Source organism: Phascolarctos cinereus, unplaced genomic scaffold, assembly GCF_003287225.1.
Source record: "Phascolarctos cinereus isolate Bilbo 61053 unplaced genomic scaffold, phaCin_HiC Scaffold_4;HRSCAF=312, whole genome shotgun sequence".
Taxonomy (NCBI): Eukaryota; Metazoa; Chordata; class Mammalia; order Diprotodontia; family Phascolarctidae; genus Phascolarctos; species Phascolarctos cinereus.
In genome coordinates, this window is record NW_027555847.1 from 117,924,224 (window position 1) to 117,948,095 (window position 23,872).

A 23,872-nucleotide genomic window follows, 5' to 3' on the forward strand; every position below is an offset into this window, starting at 1 on the left:
ACAGATGATACCATCAAAAGGAACCTAGAAAACACCATTAAAGATTGAGATGTTTAGGGCAAACTTTTCTCCTCCCCAAAGAAAACAAACAAAAACTGAAGATCTTGAGTTCTCAGGTACTACTAACTAAATAAGGCAGATATGGAAGCTGAATGACTAGCTAAAACAAGGAAAAGATAGGATTTGGATGTCTGGATGACTGCTTAAAACACAAGGAATGAAGTGCATCAATAACTGAGCCTGGTAAAAAACACAACTGCATGTAGTTCTTTGAATCTAATTAAGAGGGCTTTAATTTGCAGATGGAAGGGCAGATAGAAAATTGCCTTCATAGATCTGACAAGTCTAGTAGCATGTATGAACAGCAGGAGACAGGCCTAGTAATTCATGTGAGATAATATGTAAGGAGAGAGAGAGAGAGAGAGAGAGAGAGAGAGAGAGAGAGAGAGAGAGAGAAATAAAACCCATGGCCTAAGAAGTCTGTAAGTAGAAGTAAAAAAGGTATATGTAAATAAATAACATGGTCCAGAGAATCAAATGCAGAGAAGACAATCTGACCTCATAAGTATCATTGAGACTAAGTCAAACAGGAACCCAACTAGAAATTTGGACCTAGTAGGGTTTATTTTACTCAAAATGAAACAGAATAAATAAAGGGGCATCCAAACGTTGTATATCAATTGGCCAATAAACAAGTATTTATTAAGCATTTACTGTGTACCAAGCACTGTGCTAACCTTTGGAGATACAAAGACCACAAAACCAGTTCAAAAGTAGGACACTGCAGTAGTAGCACACTTCATCTATATGGAAATTTGCTAGTATTCTTTCTGCCAAAAGCTGAAGCACTAACTTGTGTTAATTATAATGTCATCTTTCAAAGGTTGAAGAAGTATAGGAAAACTACTATTTAGACCCAGATTCTCTCTTTCTTCAAGACACATTCTTTTTATATGTATTCTGAACACATAATTATCTATGTCCTTGTGGTCATCTTCATTAAAATACAAACTGGTTGTGAGTAGGGATTCTTTCATTTATTTTACTTGTATTCCTAGCACAATGTCTGGCACATTAGTAAATGCTTATTGATTCACTGATCAAGCAAGATGAAGTAGTAAGAGTACAAATCTGCAGGACAAGTGGCCATTCTGTCATAATTTGTGATAGAAGAGAGGAGTGCTAGATATAGACTAATCTGTACCTTAGATTTTAGGAGAGTAAATTTCAGAGGGTTCAGAAAAGCATAGCTAGCATACCTTCTTAAGCCCACCATCTGCCACTCCATTGCCCTATGGGAGATGGACAATTTTAATTCTTTAGAAATTATGATATTCCATACTGAGGCTAAACAGATGGGCCTTTTTTGAGAGAGAAGTTTGGAGTCATTAAAAAGCACTGCATTGTTTCCCAAAGGATCTATTGATTGTGTTAAAAATATGTGGTATAATATAGTTTTGTTTGTTCTCTCTAGCTGATAAATGGTAAATGATTTAGATTTAGGGAATTTTGATTAGTATAAAATTATCTCATCTTTGAGCTAACTGAAGTTTGTTATAAATGTTACTTTTACAGTTATAATGATTTAGGCATATAATATGTACTACTGTGGCAGCCTGGGCAATCACAGCTATGAGGCAGAAGATGGGTGGCAGAAGAGAAGGACACTGGTGGATTTACTAAAAAGGCACCTAGAATGGGTAGGAAACTCTGATTCCAAAATTACATGTCAACTGCATGTGAGCTTCTTGAGAGGTAGGCCTGTCTTATATTTTTGATTTGCATGCCTAATGCTTAGCACAGTAACTTGCATATAGAAAGACCTTCCTAAATGTTTTTTCTTTCATTCATTCATTCATTCATTCAGGCAGGCAGGCAGCTTTAGGTGATTGCCCTCCAATCTATACCTTTTGCATATAATAGAACTATACGGAGGACAATAACTTCTATCAATTACCTTAACATACATTCTATCACACAAGAAGCATTTATTAAGCTCCTACAATGTGCCAGGTGCCAGACTAGATGAAAAAGAAAGTCTCTTGGTTTCAAGGAGCTCATATTCTATCAGGGCAGGTAATATTGTGTATATATGTATGTGTGCATATACGTATACACACACATATATACATACAAATATGAACATGTAATATGTGTGTGTACACACACACACACACAAAACATATAATTGGTAATTTTGATGCTTAGTGCTAACGTCAGAGGGATCAGAGTAATTCTAACGTACAAGGTGGTGCTATAGGTGAGCTTTGAAATAAATTACGGATCGTAAGAGGTGGAGGTGGCAAGGGAGCACATTCCAAGCATGGGGGAAATTCTCAGTAACACACAGAGTTGAGAGAGGGAATATTGTGTATGAAGTACAGCATTAAAAGGCAGTTTGGCCAGACTGAAGAATAAGTAAATGGGAATAATATATATAAAGCTGGAAAGATATGCTGGAGTGAGGTTATGAAAGGATTTAAATACCAAACAACAGCATTTGTATTTGACAACAGGAGTAATTGTGAGCCATTTCTTTCTGTCTCTCTTCTCCCTCACCAATATCTTAAGCTGAACAGTCAAGTCTTTCTTACTGTTTTTGAAATCCAAAAATGACAACAGACATTTCTTCACCAACTTCCAAACAACACTCAATAAAATATTATATTTCTCTCCCCAAACCATGCAAATATTTCCCCTCAAATAGCTTCTTGTGAACCTTAGCCTCTGCTCTCCACAATGCCCTGAAACTTAAGTGTTTCCTATCACTAAGACAAGTGACTGCTGGCTGCTGTTTATGGGCAAACATCTGCTCTATTTTAAGGATGGTACAAATGACTAGAAAAGGAGTTTCACATGATGATTTATGAGAGCAGAGACTTGTGGAAGGAAGTACAAAGAGCACAGAAATGTTTTCTAAAGTGCTATCAAAGAATAATTCTCATGGAGTTTTACGATTATGCAGATAGTAACAGAAAAGGTTTATACAGTGGCTGCCCAAAGGAAAAGGGTCTGGAGGTTTGAAATGGAAATTTGAAATTACAGAAACAGTCCTTCAGTCAAATATTCATTGTGCCTCATTGTGTTAGGCTTCCAAAACTAAGAGGATTTGGAGCTTGAAGGGACATATGGGAGCACCTAATCCAACTCACTCCTTTTGTAGAATAGGAAACAATAGCTCAGAAAGCTCAGTGACTTGCTCAAGGTCTCACAGACTAAGCAAAAGAAATAAAATTCAAAGCTACCTTCTCTGACTCCAGTTCTATTGCTTGTTTCACTCCATCATGCAATTCTATTAAATTCCCTAGGAAGAACATTTAGTAGGTGCTAATCATGTACAAGGCACTGTTAGTCTTCTGGGGATAAATGTGCTATGAGAAACGACACATTAATTCATTTTTTTTTCCTATTGCTTCCTATTCAGTTTACAATGAAGGTGACTAAAAAAAAAATAACACAGTCACGACTGGATTAAATTTTTGTGTCTGTTATATAATTTGATCTTGATTTTAAAAGTCTTCCATTATAAATATTCTTCTGATGAAATATCTCACCAAAATGAATGGAGTTCCTAAAGAACCAATTTTATCTGAGAAAGAATGTAAGTTTCTCTATAATGGCACAGTCTTTCCCCCAGGGAACCCCTTGCTCTACTTCGTGGCTAACATCTCAGAAACTGTCCCCCTTGTGTTTTATCTCTGTTGTAGCCTCAGCACTGTTGTCTCTATGCTTAGTGTCCAAAGAACAGCCATTATTTTATTGTATTTTTGTAACACGCCTGTACCCTGAGCAGTAAATTGCTATGTTGGACTAACAACTGGATGTGACTCTTCTTGCCGCTAACTGCCATAATCCCAATTTCAAATCTAATAAATAGAGGGTAATTTACCGCCTATCAGTATCTATGATCATGCAGAAATGGAACTACTGTCCAGGCTTTGAAAAGAAATGCAAACGAATGACTTTAGTGTATTGTGTAGGTTGTTTATTTTCCCATCTTTTAAATAAGGTCACTTGTGTTTATGTACTTGTCTTTCTTAAAAGCTTAAAAATGTTAGCACAGCAAAGTGAGTAGATCAATATTTCAAATTCCTCATGAGAGACAAATCATAGAGATAGGTACAAACAATTGTGTAAGGTCACATTAAATATTCAGCTGCTCCTAATGTGTTATTAAAGAATCATTAAGCAACTACTTTAAAATACAAACAACATGAAAACATCAGTAAAAATCTTTTTTTTTTCTCCTTAAGGCTGCTGCCTTGTATTTTGGTGATTACAAGAAAGGTGACTTAAAAAAAGGGTAACATGATCACTCTAATAAATTTTGGTTTCTATTATATAATTTGATGTTAGTTTCAAAGGTCTTCCATTACAAAATGTCACTTCCTCTATTATAAGCATACTATGTGTTCACAGCCATTTAAAAAAATTTTAAAAGGCAGGAAGTACAAAATACTGAGGAAACCATGGCCTGCTTTGCATTGAGGGAACCAAATAAACTGCACATTACTTTTCCTTTATGATTTTCCCCCCTTTTATAGTATTACATGGAATATCCATAGATGCAAATGTGTTGTCAGTAGAGATTAATAAAAGCTGCATCCTTCATTACAATACAAAAAATTAAGAAATATGAGTATTCTAAAGAAGAGGATAGGTGAATTCTTATTTCACCTTTTTTGGCTGAACACATTTCTCATTTAACTAATGGAATTTGGAAGATTAGTCTGAATTCTCTTAGTAAAAGAGTGGATACTAATTAGAATAAGAAGTCTGGGAAGACTTAGAAAACAATAATTCTCTGCAGTAGAGAATAACAAACATGAATTGAATATTAAGTCAACAATCTTCTCTAAAGGTCAAAAGAAATGTTCCTGAGGAATAGAGTTTGCTTAAATTTACATGTGCGTGCACGCACACGCACACACACTCACTCATTCACTCTCACACACAAAACAGAGAGCCACTTCGGCAAACATACTCACCACAATGTCTTCAGGGAAAGTATCTCTGCTGAAGGAGCCATCATCAAACACAACTTCATAGAAGGTTTGGGATGTCACCTCTATTACTCTGCAGCTATAATATCGTGTGTTCCGATGCTTTGAGATGACAGTCTGACCGACAGTGATTGCCTTTTCACAAGCTTTGGATCTCTTTCATGTGGATGAAGAGAGAGAAAGGGAAAGATAATCAATTAACAAATCTTACCATGCACTCACTGTGTACATGGCACCATGGAAAATACCGGGGAATAACAAAGACAAAAATGAAATAGTCCTTGCTGTCAAGGAGCATACGTTCTGCCAAATCATTAAAAATATCCATTTCTATGGTCAAGAGATGTTTTTCATTTTTTTAAGACTTTGTCTCCCTATCTGACCCTGACTGGAAATGCTGCACCTAGTCACAATCTCACTTATATGATCAGTACAGAAGTTTTGACATGCTTGGTTTCTTACCTGGACTAATTTGTCCCTCCTTAGGAAGCCTAGCTACCCTAGTTAGCCCTGACCCTGTACCTGGGGAATCACCATATTGGGGCCAGACAGTGCAAATACCCAATCACCATTAGTCCTATTACAGTTTAGAATTTCAGAGCTCATGGGATCCACTGCCTTATTCTCCCCAGTAACAGGAATTACAGGTATGTGCTATCATACATAGCTGAAAAGATTTTTTTAAAGGTGCTCAGTAGAGCTGGGCTAATAGCATACAGGACTGGTGATTTGGACAAAGAAAACTTTAATCTAGAATAGTTTTATATTGATATTAATCACTAGTTAAAATAACAGCAATCATTCTGTACTAAAATCCTACTTTGATGCTTTATTATAATATGAAGGTGACTCTAGCTCCAAAACAGCTACTTATGGCTTTGAAATACAAGGCCTGAAAAGTCTTACTAGACTTTGAGTATAGGTTGAAAGAGAAATTGTCTGTTATCTAGGACCAGTCAGCTTAAGGTAGGAATAACTCATCACCCAGAGGGCTGGCCTTAGCTCCCAAAGAAGACTATCTATGACGTAGAGGGCATACACACTAGTGCAATCATAGATCTACGCAGTATTAAAGCAAGAAGAATACCTAAAAGATAGTTTCACAGCATTAAGAATCTCTCCTATATGCTCTCTAGGATTAGCATACCCAAGGCAACAGCGGAAAACATAAGTGATCAAATGCTTGCTACTGAAGACCAAGAGAATATATGACGAAATATAACACACATCACTTGGAAAAACGTGTCTGTTATCACACAGGAAATGCATCCCCAATATGTCTCCTACATACACAGTGGACTCTGTCATCTGGAGGAATGAAATCAAAAGTGTCTTACCAGGGTAATAAGACAAGGGGGGTCCTCTCCCCACTCTGCCCCTTCACCTCCTCCCTGAGCTGGGGAAGTAAACTATAAATCATTTCCTATTGGTTGCTAGGTTGGCTAGGTAAAATTCAATAGGCCTTTGGCTGCAGCTGGGCATGTAAACTTTTTGACAGAAGAAGATGTTAATAAGCCGGAGTGATTTAAATGCTATGTCTTTTTCAGAACAAATGTTTTGAATTAGAAACGTTTACTGAAACAGCATGAAGATACTGCATGACAGATGCCAAACCAATTACCCAATTTCTTCCTTTTCCCCCTTTAGAATGTCTCTAATTTTACCAAGCAAAAAAAAAAAAAGACTAGCAAATGCAATAATAAATACCCATAGCCACAAATGTCTTCAAACTTATAAAACCTTTGTATTTGTAAATTTTAAAAAACAATGGCTTGGAGTTAGTCCATGCTAGTGCTTCAACTTAGCATTATTTGCTTCAAACTGATGTTCCTCTTGAGGAGATATTCACATTGACCTAAGAATTACAGTATAACTATTGTATCCAATCTAGGTCATTTCTCCTTCCCAGCACATGCTTTATTAAAACTGTCATCCATTAGATATTTATTGCTTCTGAACATATCTGCTTAGGATTTGGATAAAGCAGATGGTAATTTAGTTTTACGTTTATTAAATTACCCTTCCTCTAAATTATTTTTTCTTTAAATTCCATGACACTATGATAGATTCATTAGATTCTACCCTGACTTTGGAAAACCATAGCAACCATATAGTCTAAACCAACTTGATATATTGCTGTACGAATACTTACAACACTATAATTTTTTTTTAATCATTATGAAGTATATTGTATTCATTTCATCAGGTACTGGGGAAGACACAAAACTGAGAAAAAAACACTGCTCTTACTTCTCAAAGACTTTACAATCTGGTAATCAAAGACAGAGACAAGCCTACATATATAGCTATAATACACAATGCTACATGGTAGCATTTTATGCTATAAAAATTATTTATAGTATAAAAACACTTTATTTTATACTATATACTATAAAGCTACAAAACAAAAGCCAACTGAAGCCTGAGGATGAGGGTCCTTATTGACCTAGGGGATAAGAGAAGACTTTATGAGGAAGGTGGTATTTACCGAATTGGGAATTTCATCCTAAGTACAAGTACATTGTATTTTTTTTTGGTTGTTGTTTCAACATATTTTGATTCCAGTTTTTTGATATCAAAAGCACTGCTGCTCTAAACACATCTTTGTACATAAGTGTGTGTGTGTGTGTGTGTGTGTGTGTGTGTGTGTACGTACAGTACTAATTACTTCCTTGGTAGGTGTAGTCCCAGAAGTGAAATTTAAGTAAAAAATGCAAAATTCCAGAATAAAAGAATCCAATATATTCCAGAATAGATGAATCCAAGTCACTACTTCAACAACAGTGACTTGCTGAAACTAGTCTTAGTCTTCCCGTAACTATCCCATTTTCCCATCTTTAAGCAGTTTAATGAGCACAAAGTAATACCTTAGAATGTTTTAACTTTAATTTCTGACTATAACAATTTTAAACATTTTCAGGTGGTTATTAGCAACCTTCTTTTTTGGAAAACTGTTTATATGCTTTGGCTATACTTGTCTATTGGGGAATGGCTAATAGACTCAGATTTGTGTGAATTCACCATAAATTTTGTGAATCTGACTTTTACCAAAGTTATATGTCAAATGTTTTTCCCCAAAACCTCATTATTCTATTAATTCTTGCTATATTTATTGCCAGCAAAAGCGTTTTAATATCATATAGTTGAGATGGTATTTTTATGATGTCTGGCTACAAATTTTTCCCATAGTCATAATTATGAAAGTCAGTCTTTCATTCTCCTCTAATTTTGTTATGGGATGATATTCTATATTTAGGATCATAGAATCATAGATTTTGAGCTAGTATGGACCTGAAAGGCCATCTAATTCAACCATATAGCTATAAGTGTCTCAGGAAGGATCTGAACTTAGATTTTACTGACTCCAAGTCCAATGGTACTATCCATCAGCCACCTGACTTTGTTATAACTTAGCAAATCAGTTTGGAATCACACATTCTACTAGTGGTCAAATCCTACTGTGAAGGGCTTTTAAGAGGGAATTGCCCTTGGGGAGAGAGAAGCAACTTTCTCTCATCATCACCCTTCCTATGATTAAGGAACAACCTTTTAAACTTTAGAAGGTAGGAAAAACTGGAGTTTCCATCCTGGGCTTACATCAAAATATAATTCAAAAAGATTAACAAAACAACATTGCAATACAACATAGATGATGTTAATTGCTGGTTTTCTAAGCCAACATCCAGCTGTGGGGGTTCCATTTCTACTTCAGTTTGACATCAAGGATGTAGATGTTAGAGGTTTCCCTGGAGTATCAGTAGCTGATAGCAGCATCTGCACCAGGAGCTAAGGGTTACATTGATCACAAACTAGATACACTGAGGAAAGACAGAGGTCCTGAACTTTGGTACCCAGCAGAATGTTACACACCTAAGAGGAACTTCATGGAAACTCCAAGAATGAAGAAAAGTACTTTAATAACTTAGAGCTATGAGTTTACCCTTTGGCCAAATGTTCTAAGTTTGATAGAACTCTCCTCAGGGAATGTGTGTGTGCAAGGGGATATTGTGTACCTGATTTAGGAAGGAATGCTTTTGTAACAACTGTCAGAGTCATATCTGCTTAGTAAATTAACTCTGGTTTATAATCAATGGAGACAACATTAATGGGGCTCATGAGTTATAGTACTAGAAACATCAGGCCCTCAGTGTTACCACTAGAAACCTGAGAAGGAGTAGTCTTCTACCCTCCAGAAACAGAACCCATCAATGTCTTTGGGCAAGTAGCCCTGGAGGGATTATTACACTGATGTAATTTACTTGGTAATCCATCTAGACCAGGTAAATTTTTTTCTTCCAAAGTTCATTTATGTTGTTTGCTCAGTTTCCTCTTCTGAGGTTAGACAGTTTAGATTCTCTATTTCCTATTTTGTCATTTTGGGTAATTACAACTTTTTTGAGTGCTCATTCATTCCATTTTCAGATTTGTTGGCATATAACTGGGTATAGCAGAATCTGATAATTTACTTCTTTATTCTTTAGCAATTTTTCCCTTCTCTTTTTAGATCTCAGTAATTTACTTTTTCTGTTTCTTTTTAATTAATTAAATTAGTTGATGGTTTGGTAATTTCATTTTTTTTCTTTTTAGAAAACCAACTTCTTGTTTTACTGGTTCAGTAGTCTTTTTGGTTTCAATTTTCTTAAGCTTTTCTTTAATTTTCAAAAAATCTTAACTTTGTACTTATTTATGAATTAAACATGTTGATTTTTCTAGCTTTTTGGCTGAATACTTTCTATGTACTGGTTTCCTCTTTCTTACTTTTGTTAATAAAAGTATGAAGAGATGTGAATTTCACTCTAAGGATTACGTTAGCTGCATTATGTAAATTTTCTTATGCTGTCTCATTGTTATTATAATTATTCTATCTACAATTTATTCTGACTCATTCATTCTTTAAAATAATATCATTTAGTCTCCATATGTGCGGCAACTTCATATTTCCTTTACTAATTGTAATTTTTATTATATTGTGATCTATTTACTATTTATTTTCTCTTTGTGTGCTTATTTATGCATTCTTTATGCCCTGCCACATGATCAGTTTTTTGTAAAGTAGTATGTTATCTTGAAAAATAAGCATATTCTTTATGATCCCTAATCCCTATGATTCTATAATCATCAAACAAGTATCATATCTAATTTTTCTAATATTTTGGTGAAATCCTTCATGCCTTTTTTATACATCTATTGCAACTAAATCTAAAGGAGGCACAGATATCACCATATCTTGCCATCTGGGACTTATCATAAATCAATGAACTTTTCATTTAATTAGTTCTGCTACAATACTGGTTTTGAAAACTTGATTTTGTTCTAATGTATATGTTAGGAAACAATTTGAGCATGACTCAAATTCTATGTTTGCGAGATTTCATTCCAAGAAACAACAAAAATGTGGAAAACAATGCCACTTCACAATAGCTCACAAGTTTCGAATCTCCTCCCACTTCCACAAGCTAAGTTCAGGTCTTTTTCAAGGTAAAGTGTCATATTTATTGTATATTTTCTGCTCCAATAGCAGCCTTGGGCAGAGGATGGCTAATTTCAGTTTGTAGTCATGCACTTTATCCCCAAACCACCCCACCATTCCTAAATTTGAAGGCCTTCAGAGGTGGCTCTAGCTCCTACAATTGACTTTGGGGCCGGGGGTATGGATGGAGCAGCAACCCAAGGCTAGGGACACCACCACTATTTATTGTAGTATTTTTGTATTTCTTAGCTATTTAACAAATATAAAACTGTACCATAATTTTTATCAGGTCCCTGCCTCTTCTGTGTCACTGATGAAATTTTTGAGTGTTTTCTCCCTAACCCCATATTTCCCATAAGATATGTGGTTTTTATTGTACAATCTTGAATAAGGTAGTAATTTTTCAGGGAAACATGTATTTTGTTATTGCAAAACTGACTGTACTTAGAAACTGTTATTTGAAGCATACATAATTGTTTCATTAGCTATAGTGCCTTTAAGCATAATGTTGATTCCCTACTTATCTCTCTTGAACACATCTCTTTTTAATATTGCTTTAAGATCATGATTTTCATTTCTGTCTTTGTGATTCAAATGAAGCATAGTAGATTCAACTTCAAACCCTCAAATTTACTCTTTATGTTTTAAAAGGTATGCATTAAATATAGCAAATTGTGAGATTTTGTTTCAGAATTCATTTTACCACTCTATATTTCATGGGTAAGTTTATACCATTCATATTCATTATGATTATATTTTCTCCTTCAACAAATCTTGCCCTTTGAAAAAAATAGAAAGAAATTAGCACCAAGGATTTGCCATTAGTATTCACAGTCTCTCAGATTTAGAACTAAAAGGGATCTCTAGGTCATTTAATCTCACCCCATCCTTTTACAAATGTGTAACAGGAGGCATAGAGAGATTATGTAACTTTTAAATTCCCACAACTAGTCTGACTTGGAACTGATTCCACTCTCCTCCTTTCCCCTTACCTTCCTAGCTGACCTCATCACTCAACTGAAGCTGCCCTTTCCAAAGCTACCAATAATTTCTTAATTGCAAAATCTTAGCCCTAATTCTTCTTGATTCATCTGCTACATTTGAGCTGTTGGCATGAGAAGAAACAATCAGATGAGAAGGAGAACAAGGAGAGGGTTGTGTCTCCTCCAGGTTTGGGTTTGTTTTGTTTTGTTTTGTTTTTCTGACACTGCTCTCTCCTGGCTCCCCTCCTCCCTATCTGACTGCTCCTTCTTAGCCTCTTTTACTCGATCATCATCCACATCATTCCTCCTAACTGCTAGTCTTTAACCTCCTTCCTTCCTTGGTTACCTAATCAGCGATCCCACGGGTATTAATGACTCCTAGAATCTATACTTCCAGCCCCTGAACTTCACAACAACAATTTTAAACTCAGTATACTAAAGACATATTAAACTCAACTTGTCTAAAACTGAATTCATTAATTCTTACTCTAAACTCATCCCTTTCCTAACTGTCCACATGTCTACCAAAAATATCACCATCCTTTCAATGTCTCAAGTTTGGAATCTCAAGATTACCTTGGACTCCTTACCCCACTTCCATCCAATTAGCTGCCAAATCTTGCCAATATGACTATTGCTATCCACTCCCACAGTTGTCTACTACTTTGATTTGGAAACTCATCACTTTTTCTGTAGGTTATTGCATTTTCCTAGTTAGCCTTCTTGTCTCATCTCTTGATGCTCCAGTTCATTTTACATAAGACTTCTGTGTCTGAGGTTATAATAATGATAGAAAAACACTTATTATGTATTCACTGCAGACACAAATACAAAAATGAGGTAGTCCCTGTCCTCAAGGAGATTACATTCTAATAGGGGACACAGCACACACGGGAGAGTGGTGGCCAGGGTAGATAATTATAGTTTGAAAGTCACAAAGATGATGAATAGAATAATAGGGTAGCACAATGTCATTCCCTTTCTAGGAGCAATGGTAGTGTTGAACTGATTATAGTTGATTATGATTCTTAGAGCAAGCATTGGAAAGCTGGGGTAAAGGAAAACTTGGGAGAAGATTCCTGATGGCCGCATAAAAAATGGGTGGTGTGAAGATAAAGATTCCTGGTTCCCAGGGGTGCAGACCTGAGTGTGTAAGCTCCTTCTAGGTATAGCTGGGTGGTAAATGGCTTGGGTTTAAAGATGAAGCTCTTAGGGTTCTGGGGAGTAAGGTGGTGACTGGCTTGGATCCTCCTAAGTATTGTCTCTGGTCATTCACTTTAGAGGTTGTTGCAGGTGCTGAATGTGTGAGAAGGCTGAGTTGCTCAAAATATAAATTATAAATTCCGCCCAGTGTTTCCCAGATCCTCAAGGCCAGTGAGACTGAGAAGCAACATTAAAAACAAGTGTTTATATAAGAACAAGTCAGCCTCTAATTCCATTGAATATTCATCCTGTGCATGTACCAAAGAAGACCCTGGCAAGATGTACTTTCCTTCTACCAGTATCCCTGATCTGTCTGGCTGTAACGTATCCTTCGATAAACATCACTGAATTATAGATGAATTGTGCATTGGGTTTTGCTTTCACTTTTTAGTGGCGTGACAGTAATGTTTATCACATAACTATTCATTTAGAGAACATTTTTATTAGATGTTGGGAATGGAGAGATTGAACTCCAACCCAAAGAATAAATCCCTCAAACATAATACATATTGGGAATTATGGCATCTGGAAACTATATTTCTGGATGACTTTAATGTAGGGTTCATTTCAGCTGGTGACCTAAGGTTTCAATTGACCATAGTTTGCCCACTGGTTTCACTACCTCTAGGTATTTAAATAAATTATTTCCTGAAATACATACCATTCAGCCTTTTTGTTTCCTCATTTTGTTTTCTACAAGTCAGTGGTTCTTTGAAACCTATTCTCCAGGTCAGTTTTTGTTATTGTAGATATTTCATCTGTTCTTAAAATTTTGCCTTCAACTTTCCTCTACTATATATTGTATCACTGAATTTTTGAATTCTTATCCTCCATTATATTTTCCAGGATGTCCATTGCTTTGCTGAGGTTTCTGAATTTTCTGTTCTGTACCACTAATTTTCCTTTCAAGGCTATCTGTGAAGAGCCCCTATTCCTTTTTATATACAAATATTAATAGATAACTCAACTGATTAAAGATCTCTTGTAATAAAGTAAAATAGTTAAATAAAACTGACAATTACATTAACCTCATCTGAGACTGCAAATACTTCACATCTGTTTGTAACAAATATGCACAGTAAAGCAAAACAAATGGGGCATTTTCTCTCCATATATCTATATACAGATATAGATATATATACACACACACACACATTTATATACATGTGTATGTGTGTGTATACACACATATATGAAATCTTACACCTTAAATCTATCACCTCTTTGTAATGGATAGCCATTGTTTTGATCATAGGTTTTACAGGTAATGAAGTTATTTGTTTTTATAGAGTTGTATAAATTTTGCTTCTAGTTCTTCTCATTTCATTCTACATTCAAAAGTCCTCAAAATTGACATTTTTATAATATTGATGTTTTAGTATAAATTGTTCTTCTGGTTCTGCTTACTTTACTGAATATCAGCTCATATTAGCTTTCCCATTTTTTAAAATTGTCTGCTTCCTCATTTCTTACAGCATAATAGTACTCCAACATATTCATGTTATGTCATCTTATTCAGCCATTCCTCAATTGATGGGCATCCTCTTAGTTTTCAATTGTTTGCCACCAGGAAAAGTGCTGTTGCAAATATATGTATTTTTAACATAAAAGACCTTTCCCTCTTTCTTTGATCTCTTTTGTGTATATACCTCAGTGGTATAACCGAGTCAAAGGACATGGACTACTTGGTAACTTTCTGTGTAAAGTTCCAAATTGCTTTCCAGAATGATTACACTCCTTCACAGGTCTGCCAACGGTGCTTATTACAGAATTACAGAATTACTTGGGAGTTAACCTTTCAAGATACATACAAGATCTATATAAATAATAAATTGTTAATGTATTATATTAACTGTTAATAAATATTAATAATAAACAACTGTTCACAGAAATATACACCTAAGTAGGAAAATATTGTTCATGGGTAGAATGATCCAATACAATAAAAATGACTATTCCCTCAATTAATTTGCTTATTAAATGCCATAACAATTACCAAAGGTTTACTTTATAAAAATAGGAAAAAAAAATGAAATTTGTATGGAGGGAAAAAAGGTAAACAATTTCAAGAGACATAATAAAAGAAAATGAGAACCAAACAGGCCTAGAAGCAACAGATCTCAAACTATACCACAAAGCAGTAACTATTAAAAACAATTTGGTATTGGTTAAAAAATTGATCCCAAGTAATTCTGTAATTCTGTAATAAGCATCGTTGGCAGACCTGTGAAAGAGTGTAATCATTCTGGAAAGCAATTTGGAACTTTACACAGAAAGTTACCTACATAAAATAGGTTCTCGACTAGTTGAGAACATTGTACTTAACTGCTTTACTTTCCTTCCCTTTTCTCTTCTCCTCATGTTGTATGTCTATTTTTTTCCTGCTTTTTTATGATTTCTTATTTCATCTTTTCTAAAAATAAGAATTTGTATCATAGGTTATATTTTACTTTTGTTTTGGCATTGTGTGCTCATCTTATCTGAACCAGATCTTAGTCACATGCCCATCGTTAATGTGTGTGGTCTCTTTTTTGTAATAGGTTAAAAATGGTTTTCAGATGGTCAAGCTGAGGCAGGAAGGAGTTAGGAATCTAGCTAATGTTGTGGAGTGTGAAGAGCAGTGGATTTGGAGTAAAAAGAACCCAGATTCAAATCCCACCTTGGCCACCTGACACTTTCAATAGGTCACAAACTCTAAAGGCCTTATTTTTCTCATTTTGAAACTGAGGAAATTGGATAAGGTAACCTCTGAGTCTAAAGAAAAGACCAGGAAAGAGCAATGATACAAGTAGTAAACTAAATGATTTTTCTTGAGTTGAGAAAAGGGCACAAAGTCAGAGGGGATTGTGTGAGAAAATTCACAAGGTCTTGGAGGAGGCAAAGGTAGTAGAAAACACATAGTAGGCATAGTCTTGATCAGAAAAAAAATGTGTTCAGGTCACAAATATTTATTTCTTGTTGAGGATATGAAATTTATGTGCATTGGTTGCTGAGGATGGACAGAAAACAAATTAAGTACACAACCTTCATCGAAATAAAAATTCTCATAAGCCTCAAGCATGACCATTTCATGAGAAGCACAAGGGGAAAGGCTGCTTCCATAATGCTATTCTGATAGGATTCTTGATTTATTTATGCAGGAAAATTTATTGACAAGCACACCCTATAACTGATTATACATCGTAGAAAATATTTCCTGTCAGAAAAGTCTAAAAGCCTATTGATGTTAAGAATGTCATTTCTGATCGGAAAAGACAGTCATTATGCAAGAGGCGCAATCAGATTAAAGGCATGGCTATGGTATTTCGAAGATTAGTGTGCAGGCTCTGCTTCTTAAAGCAGTTTTCTTTAGCCCATGCTAAGCAGAGGTGAGCTAACCACAGTAGTAAAATTACTTTTTTTTAAAAAGATTACTTTTTTAAAAGGAGTTTTCTTGAGGACATCAGCAAACTGTAAACAAGAACATTTCTACTGGAATTCTGTGACTGAAAGAACCAAAAGTTTTAGGAAACAAGGAGGCAGAATAGAAAAGCAGAAAGTGCCAAAGGCTAAAGTTTAAGCTTGATTCTAATTACAGACAAAGCCAAAGGCAAACCCTCCAACCTCCTGAGTGGTTGTGAAGAAAGTGCTTAAAATGTCTTTAGAAATGTAAGCTACCAGTATTCATCATGAAATCATCATAGTAATCAGGATTGATTTACCTGCTGTGAGAATAAACATAAAAGAAATATGGATTAAAAAAGAAAAGCTGTGGGTCACCAGAAACTTTTTCTTCCTTTTCTTGTTTTCATGGAATTCCACGTCTCTGGCTAATTTTGAAGACATTTGTTATAGGCAAATGGAACTTGGTAGTGTGAGGAATACAGTAGCCTACCGGACCTACCTGCTAAACAAAAACCAAACCCTGATATGGAAGCTGAGTCACAGTGTAAGACCAGGAGTAAGGGCCCTAAACCCCTTTTCCCAACAGGGAGTTTGAATATTCACTGGCCTCAATTCCCCAGCAGTCTTTTTTCTTCTTAGCATAAATCAATACTAGCCTCAAGGTCCAGACTTCTAGCACCCTTCCCCCAGGTCCTGCTAGACCCAGATAAGAACCCTATACAAAACTACCACACTTGACTGGTTTGGGAGAGGGCTCTCCATTACAACTGACTGACCTATTTACATTGTTCTCTCTGACTAAGCTTTGTTTTATTTTAGACTTGTTTTACACTCTTGTGAGCTCCACATTTCATTGTATGGGGCTTTGGGATCCCCTGAAGCTCCTTCAGTTTATAGACTAGTGGGCACAAAAGTTTCACTGATAACATCTCAAACTTAACTATTTTCAAACTTTTAATATCTATTTGATAGGTGCTCAGCAAATGCTGCTTACTGAAGGACTAGGAGAGCCTTTGGCCCTATTTGCTTTCTTTAACAGGGGAAGAAAAAAAAAAGAAACAACAACCTTTCCTTTGTTTTAAAACCTAGAAGTTTAAGGAACGGGGGGGGGGGGGGGGGGGGGGGGGGGACACTTCTATCAAAGCCTAGAGTAACTGTGCTGAAACCGCTAAGCAAACAGTAAAGAGTGAATAACCTTCAACCCCTTCCCAGCATCTCCTTTCATTCTGCTGGAATGAGAAATAGAACAAACAGCCACAGAGTAACTACCATTGTCTACACAACCATTCCTAAGCACCAGTGGCTTGGTTCTGACTCCACCAACATCTTGTTTCCCCCCACGATAAGCTCATCATCACAGAGATAGCTTCAGTTTTGTGATTCCCACTTCTTCAGGACTCTCAGTTGCCACAGCCTCTCTGATTGGAGGGCTGGAGGACAAGAGCAAAAACCTCTTCCCCAAAACTCCTTCCCATTATAGAAGCTTCACAAGTTCCAGCCACTTCTCCCTCTCCCACTAGCTGTTCTGCTTGATTTCAACTTCACCAACATCTCGGAAAGTGGCCCCCCTTTCAGGTGTAAGCTCCTTGAGGGGAGAGACTATCTTTCTTTCTCTTGTTTCCCCAGAACCTGGCATATACTAGGTGCTTAATAAATGTTTATGGGAAATAAGGACATAATTGTATGTTCTCTTTCTTAATGATTATTGATTTTTGAGAATTTCTTGTTATAATCAAAGACTTTTCATTTTCAAGTTTGGGGGTTTCTTTCCTCCTCCTCTTGTTCCCTACTATCTGTGGAATTAAATCCTTTTGGGGGTCACATAGGACATAATGCCACAACCCCTACTTCCTTGAATAGACAGAAAATTCATATAGTTCAATATAATCATAGGCTACTAGACCAGCTATATATATCATTAAAAAAATTAAATAAAACATAGCAATGTTTTTCTGGAAGAAATGCATCTTTAAAGGACAGATATCTAAAATAATCCTATTGAATAAAAGGTTACAGATGAAATCTTTCCCTAATCCTTACAGGCAAAAGCAGTGGGTGAATTTAGTTTTACAAGTTTGGCATATAAAGCATCTAGCTATGCCCTGCTTTTCATGCTACACAAAAACCACATAATTTTACCTTTGAGGGGTAAGAGCAACAATTCTAATAATCAAATTGTGTACTGTACTTGAGTAAGAACTTAGTGTGGAACATAAAAAGCAGTAAAACATATCTTTTCCTTCTTTTATTTCCCATAAAATCTAGCACACTTTAGGCACAACATAATAGGCAATGTGGTATATTAGAAACAATACTGATTTGGGAGTCAGAAGATGGATTTAAACTAACTAGGTGACCTGGGGGGAGTTTCCTAGTATCTCTTGGCCTACATTCCCAGGTCTGTAAAAATGAAGTGGTTAGAGCAGATGATCTCTAAGCCCTCTTCCAGCTCTTGGTACTAAAGTATCGAGCACATAAAAATGACACAATTACTGAGGAAATATTGTCTGACTTGACCACAGTTACAATTTTAGACCACTTTCAACACAGGAAGGGCAGCTGATGAACAATCCTAAATGCTAGTCATTCATATGAATTCCCAGGGCAGAGAATTCCACAGTGCCATCTCTGCATTTAAGACAGCAGTGAAGGAGGAGATATTGGGGGAAGATCTCTGAATGACTGAAGAAGAGGAGCTATTCCTGCTTTGTTTATATCTTCCTACCTACTCTATGTCCTCTAGCCAATTTATCATAATACTGGCATTTTTTAATCCTCAAGATATCTTTGAAAAATACTTAGCTAGAAAATACTGTTAATGTAAGCAAAGGATAAAAACTACGACATTTAATTTGACTAATCATGTAATTACGTTATTCTACAGGAGCCATGTAGGAGCCCACATGCTATAGACGCCCTAGCTACATAAATTCTGATCTAGGAACTTCACAGGCCCACTATTCTGGAAAAAACTTTGAAAAAGGCATAAATCTTGTCTGCCACATTTAATTCTATGAGTAAGTGAAGCCCCAATGGTAGAAGCATCTTAGAATGCAGGTATGAAGGATTCACATTTGATATGATAAAGGGGAAATCTCTATCCCCTTTTTTTCCACCTATACAATCATGTTACTAGTAGAATATAAAGAGTGTAATATAAACAGGTATGCAAAGAGCCATAGTTTTGTGACTTATCCACTAAGCAAACTAAGAAGAAAATGCCAGATTATAAATCTAGTGATCAAATCTTGCTGTTTCTTATATAATTTCTATGAGGTAATATAGAACTGTGGGAAACTGTCTTTGATTTTTTTTTTCATTTTTCTGTCTCCTCACAAAAATGAATATGTTAAGTATTTAAGATATTTTAATTAATAAAATCAATAAGTACAAGTTATTCTTTATTTATAAAACTTATGCAACAAAAGTCATTGAGTTGATGCCTCCATTCACCTAAATTTGTGCCACAGAAACAGAAACGTATTTACCTACCCAAGGCTAGACAAAAATTATATATCCAGAAAACCTGAAATTTCTGTGATTTGGTTAAAGAAATTCTACTACAAAGAAGAAGACTCATACAAATGTCACAAATATTGAATTTTCTACATGCCTGTTCATGTATTGTTCTTATGGTGCATTGTTGTCTTAAATAGACAAAAAATATAATAAAGTGAGAAATAAGTCTATATGACTTACAGGTCTTATGACTAACAAAATGGAAGATGAGACACTTTCTTAAATCCCAATCCCTCAAACCTCTGCAAAATAAGAATTATGTACATTATTATGAAATTAAATTATTTCAGCTGTCTCCACAATCTAAGACCCTAATGAGGTCAAAAAACCCAGCAGAAAAGGCTAATCCCTAACCCCTAAATGCTCATTCAGCACCCTCTCCCTCACCAACCACCACACTCTAATAGAGCTACACAAGCAGACCCAAAGGTTTGCAAGACAATTTAACTCTAACTCATGCCCTTTGTCCCTATACTATGGAAAATCACAATATAACAGACTGCTCTGTCTGGGAATGCATTGTGGCAGCACTCTATGCTACAACAGAAATCAGCTGAAGAAATGAAGAGAATTGGGGCAAGATGCCAACCATGTGTATGGCACTTCACTAAACATGAGGGACTCTATACCCTCAGAAGGCACTTTGGGGAGAAACTGAGGCTGGAAAAATGATTTATCCAGTATGGAAGAAGGCTGGAATGGCATCAAGATATAATCCTTGGGGTAACGCCCATTAAAAGGGAAGGAGTTAGAAAGTGAACAACAGGGAACTACGAAGGAAGAAAATGTAATTAGAGACCTTGAGAAGAAGCAGATAAACCAACAGGAGAAATATTACTAAAAGAAAGGAATATGGCCTTCCAGAAGAGCTTAGTGAGTCCAATGAAAAATGAAAAAATATTGCAAGACAAAGGAAAATGAATAAATATCTAATGATGCAAAGGACCTTGGGAAATTCCCGAAGCCTAGAATCACAGCAGGATGTTCCCAAATGGTTTAAAAGATAAGAATTGTGAAAGCAGAAATTATGGTCTGCATAGCAGAAATAATTTACAAAATGGAAACAATTGGATCCATGGCGGTAAGTCTCAAAGAAACAAAAGAGAAAATAACCAATTGGTAATGCAAATGCACAGAGGTAAAGGGCAACCTGAAGTAGAGAAGCAAAAAGCAATAAGGTTAAAGGAAAACATATCCATAAAAGCAAAAGAATGATCTTGAAGACAGGATACATAGAGATAACTTAAGGATTACATGTCTCTCAAAAGAGTATACATGCGCGCGCATACACACACACACACACACACACACACTCTCCTGAACACCACAATAAAAGAAATAATACAAGACAATATCACAAAACATCTGAACACAGAAAAAGTATCATCTAAAGAATTGATAGCTTACCTCTAGGAAAACAAATACAACCACCTTTGCTGCAAATTCCAAGGTACAGTAGTTAAATTTAATAATTCCAATGACAAACAACAAATTCTGAAAGTGACCAAGAGAAAGACCTTCAAATATAAAGCAAAGGAAATCTGAACAACACAAGACTATTCTTCACCCACCAAAGGCAACAGGAAGCAATGGAATAATGTATTCCAAAGAGCAAAGGAGCTCAAGATGCAACCCATGAAGACAAGGGTGAAAGCAGAAGTCAAATAGAAGTGATGGTGGATAAACAGTCCTGAAACATCACAGATGAAATTTCACTATACCAGGCCTACTTGTGAATCAATACTGGGGGTGGTGTGAGGAGGATTAAATTGCAAAATGGGAAAGCCTTTAAAGGGGAGAGGGGAAGAAAAAGAGAGCAGAATATATGATATGTTCTAATCTGGTCAAAGATTAACAATGAAGAGGGTATAATCAGGACAAAGTGGTCAATAGGAGAATGAAGGATGCAAAGGGAGGGACTGAAACAAAGGAAAAGAAAGGGAAATTTTTCATTTCAATGGCAAAAGGGGTCCCGTTAAAAAATATTCCCCTGGAGGAAGACAGGGATTCTTTCAACAGAGAAGGGAATAACCTGCAGGAATTTGGTGGGGGGTTTTGTTTCTTTATTTTAAAATAATTAATTTTTTTTGGTTACATTTTAAGTTCCTGTCTCCCTCTATCCCTCCTAAAAAAGGCCACCATTTGACACAGTTACATACACACACACACACACACACACACACACACACACAAACACACACACGTGCAGTGTGTATGTATGTGTAAAACCATACTATGCATACTTCTATTTATCACTTCTTTCTCTGAAGTTAGACAGCATCTTCCTGCATAGATCCTTTGTAGTTAATTTGAATATTTATAATACTCAGAATAGCTTAGTTATTCACAGTTATTCTTCAAACAATATCGCTGTTACTACATACAACATTCTCTTGGTCTGCTCATTTCATTAGTCATTATGTCATGCAAATCTTTTCTAAAATCAACCAGCTCATCATTTTTGACAGCAAAGTGGTATCCATCACAATCATAAACCAAAACTTGTTTAACCATTCCCCAATTGATGGGCATCCACTCAATTTCCAGTTCTTTGCCACCACAAAGAGAGCAGATATAAATATTTTAGAACATATAGTTTTGGGGTTTTTTCCCGTTTTTTACCTGATCACCTTGGAAACAGAGTTAATAGAGGTATTGCTGAGACAGAGTATACACAGTTTATAACTCTTTGGGCATAATTACAAATTGCTCTCTAACATGGTTAGATCAGTTCACAGTTCTACCCACAGTGTATTACTGTCTCAATTTTTTCACATCCCCTCCAACATTTGTCATTGTGTCTTCTATCATTTCAGCCAATCTGATAGGTTGAGATGATGTATCAGTTATTTTAATTTGCATTTTTCTAATCAGTAATGATTTAGAGCATTTTTTTATATGACTATACATAGCCTTGATTTCTTCATTGAAAAACTGCCTGTTCATATCCTTTGGCCATTTATCAATTGAGGAATGGCTCATATTCTTAAGAATTTGACAGAGTTCTCTATATAGTTGAGATACGAGACCTTTATCTGAGAAAATATCTATAAAAATTTTCTCCAATTTTCTACTTTCTTTCTAATCTTGAATACATTGGTTTTATTTGTGCAAAACTTTTAAAATTTAATGTAATTTAAGTTATTCATTTTATATCTCACAATGTTATCTCTTGTTTATTCATAAATTCTTCTCCTGTCCATAAGTCTGATGGGTAATATAGTCCATGTTCTGTCTATGGTTATTTTAAATGGGTGTCTCTTACTATTTCTTCTTGTAGGGTTTTGCTGATGATACATAGAAATGCTTCTAATTTATGTGGGTTTATTTTATATCCTGCCTCTTTGCTAAAAGCATTGTTTCAACCAGCTTTTTAGTTGAAACTCTAGGATCTCCCAAAAGTGTATCATCATCACATCATCTGCAAAAAAAGATAGTTTTATTACCTCATTGCCCATTCTGATTCCTTCCTTTTTTTTCTTCTTTTATTACTACCATGAGCATTTTGGGCATCCTTGTTTGACTCCTGATTTTATTGGGAAGGCTTCTAGTTTATCCATAGTTACAAATAATGCTTGCTGATGGTGTTAGGTAGATGCTTCTTATAATTTTAAGGAAAAATCCATTTACACCTATTCTTTCAATTGTTTTTATAGGAACGAGTGTTCTATTTTGTCAAAACCTTTTTCTGCATCTATCGAGATCATATAACTTTTTGCTTCTTTTGTTACTAATGCAATAAATTATGTTACCAGTTTTCCTTATGTTAAAGCATCCTTGCATTCTTGGTATAAATCCTACTTGGTCACAATGTGTAATCTTTGTGATATATGTAGATACTGTTGTAGTCTCCTATTTTATTTAAGAATTTGCATCCACATTCATTAGTAAAATTGGTCTAAATTTTCTTTCTCTATTTTTAGTCTTCCTGATTTAGGTCTCAGTACCATGTTTCTTTTACAAAGAGGTTTGGTAGAATTCCATTGTAAATCCATCTAGTCCTGATGCTTTTTTTCTAAGAAAGCTCATTTATGGCCTGTTTAATTTCTTTTTCTAAAATAGGTTTATTTAGATATTCTATTTCTTCTTCTATTAATCTAAGCAGTTTATATTTTAGTAAGTATTCTTCCATTTCACTTAAATTTTTAAATTTATTGGTATGTAATTAGGCAAAATAATTCCAAATGACTGCTTTGATTTCATCTTCACTAGTTGTATATTTACTTTTTATTTTTAATACCAGCGACTTTGTTTTCCCTCTTTTTAAAAATCATATTAACCAATGGTTTATCTATTTTATTGGTTTGGTT

General features: G+C 35.4%; 1 protein-coding gene across 8 annotated transcripts in view; it reads right to left on the minus strand.

Moving 5' to 3' along the window:
* Positions 1–23,872, minus strand: part of KDM4C (lysine demethylase 4C) — a 484,233-nt gene that overhangs the window by 35,087 nt on the left and 425,274 nt on the right. For all 8 annotated transcript variants that reach the window (XM_021006278.2, XM_021006277.2, XM_021006274.2 and 5 more), the window contains one exon: positions 4,989–5,159. In XM_021006278.2, coding sequence (XP_020861937.2) covers positions 4,989–5,159 — 171 coding nt within the window. The remainder of the gene's footprint in view (positions 1–4,988; positions 5,160–23,872) is intronic.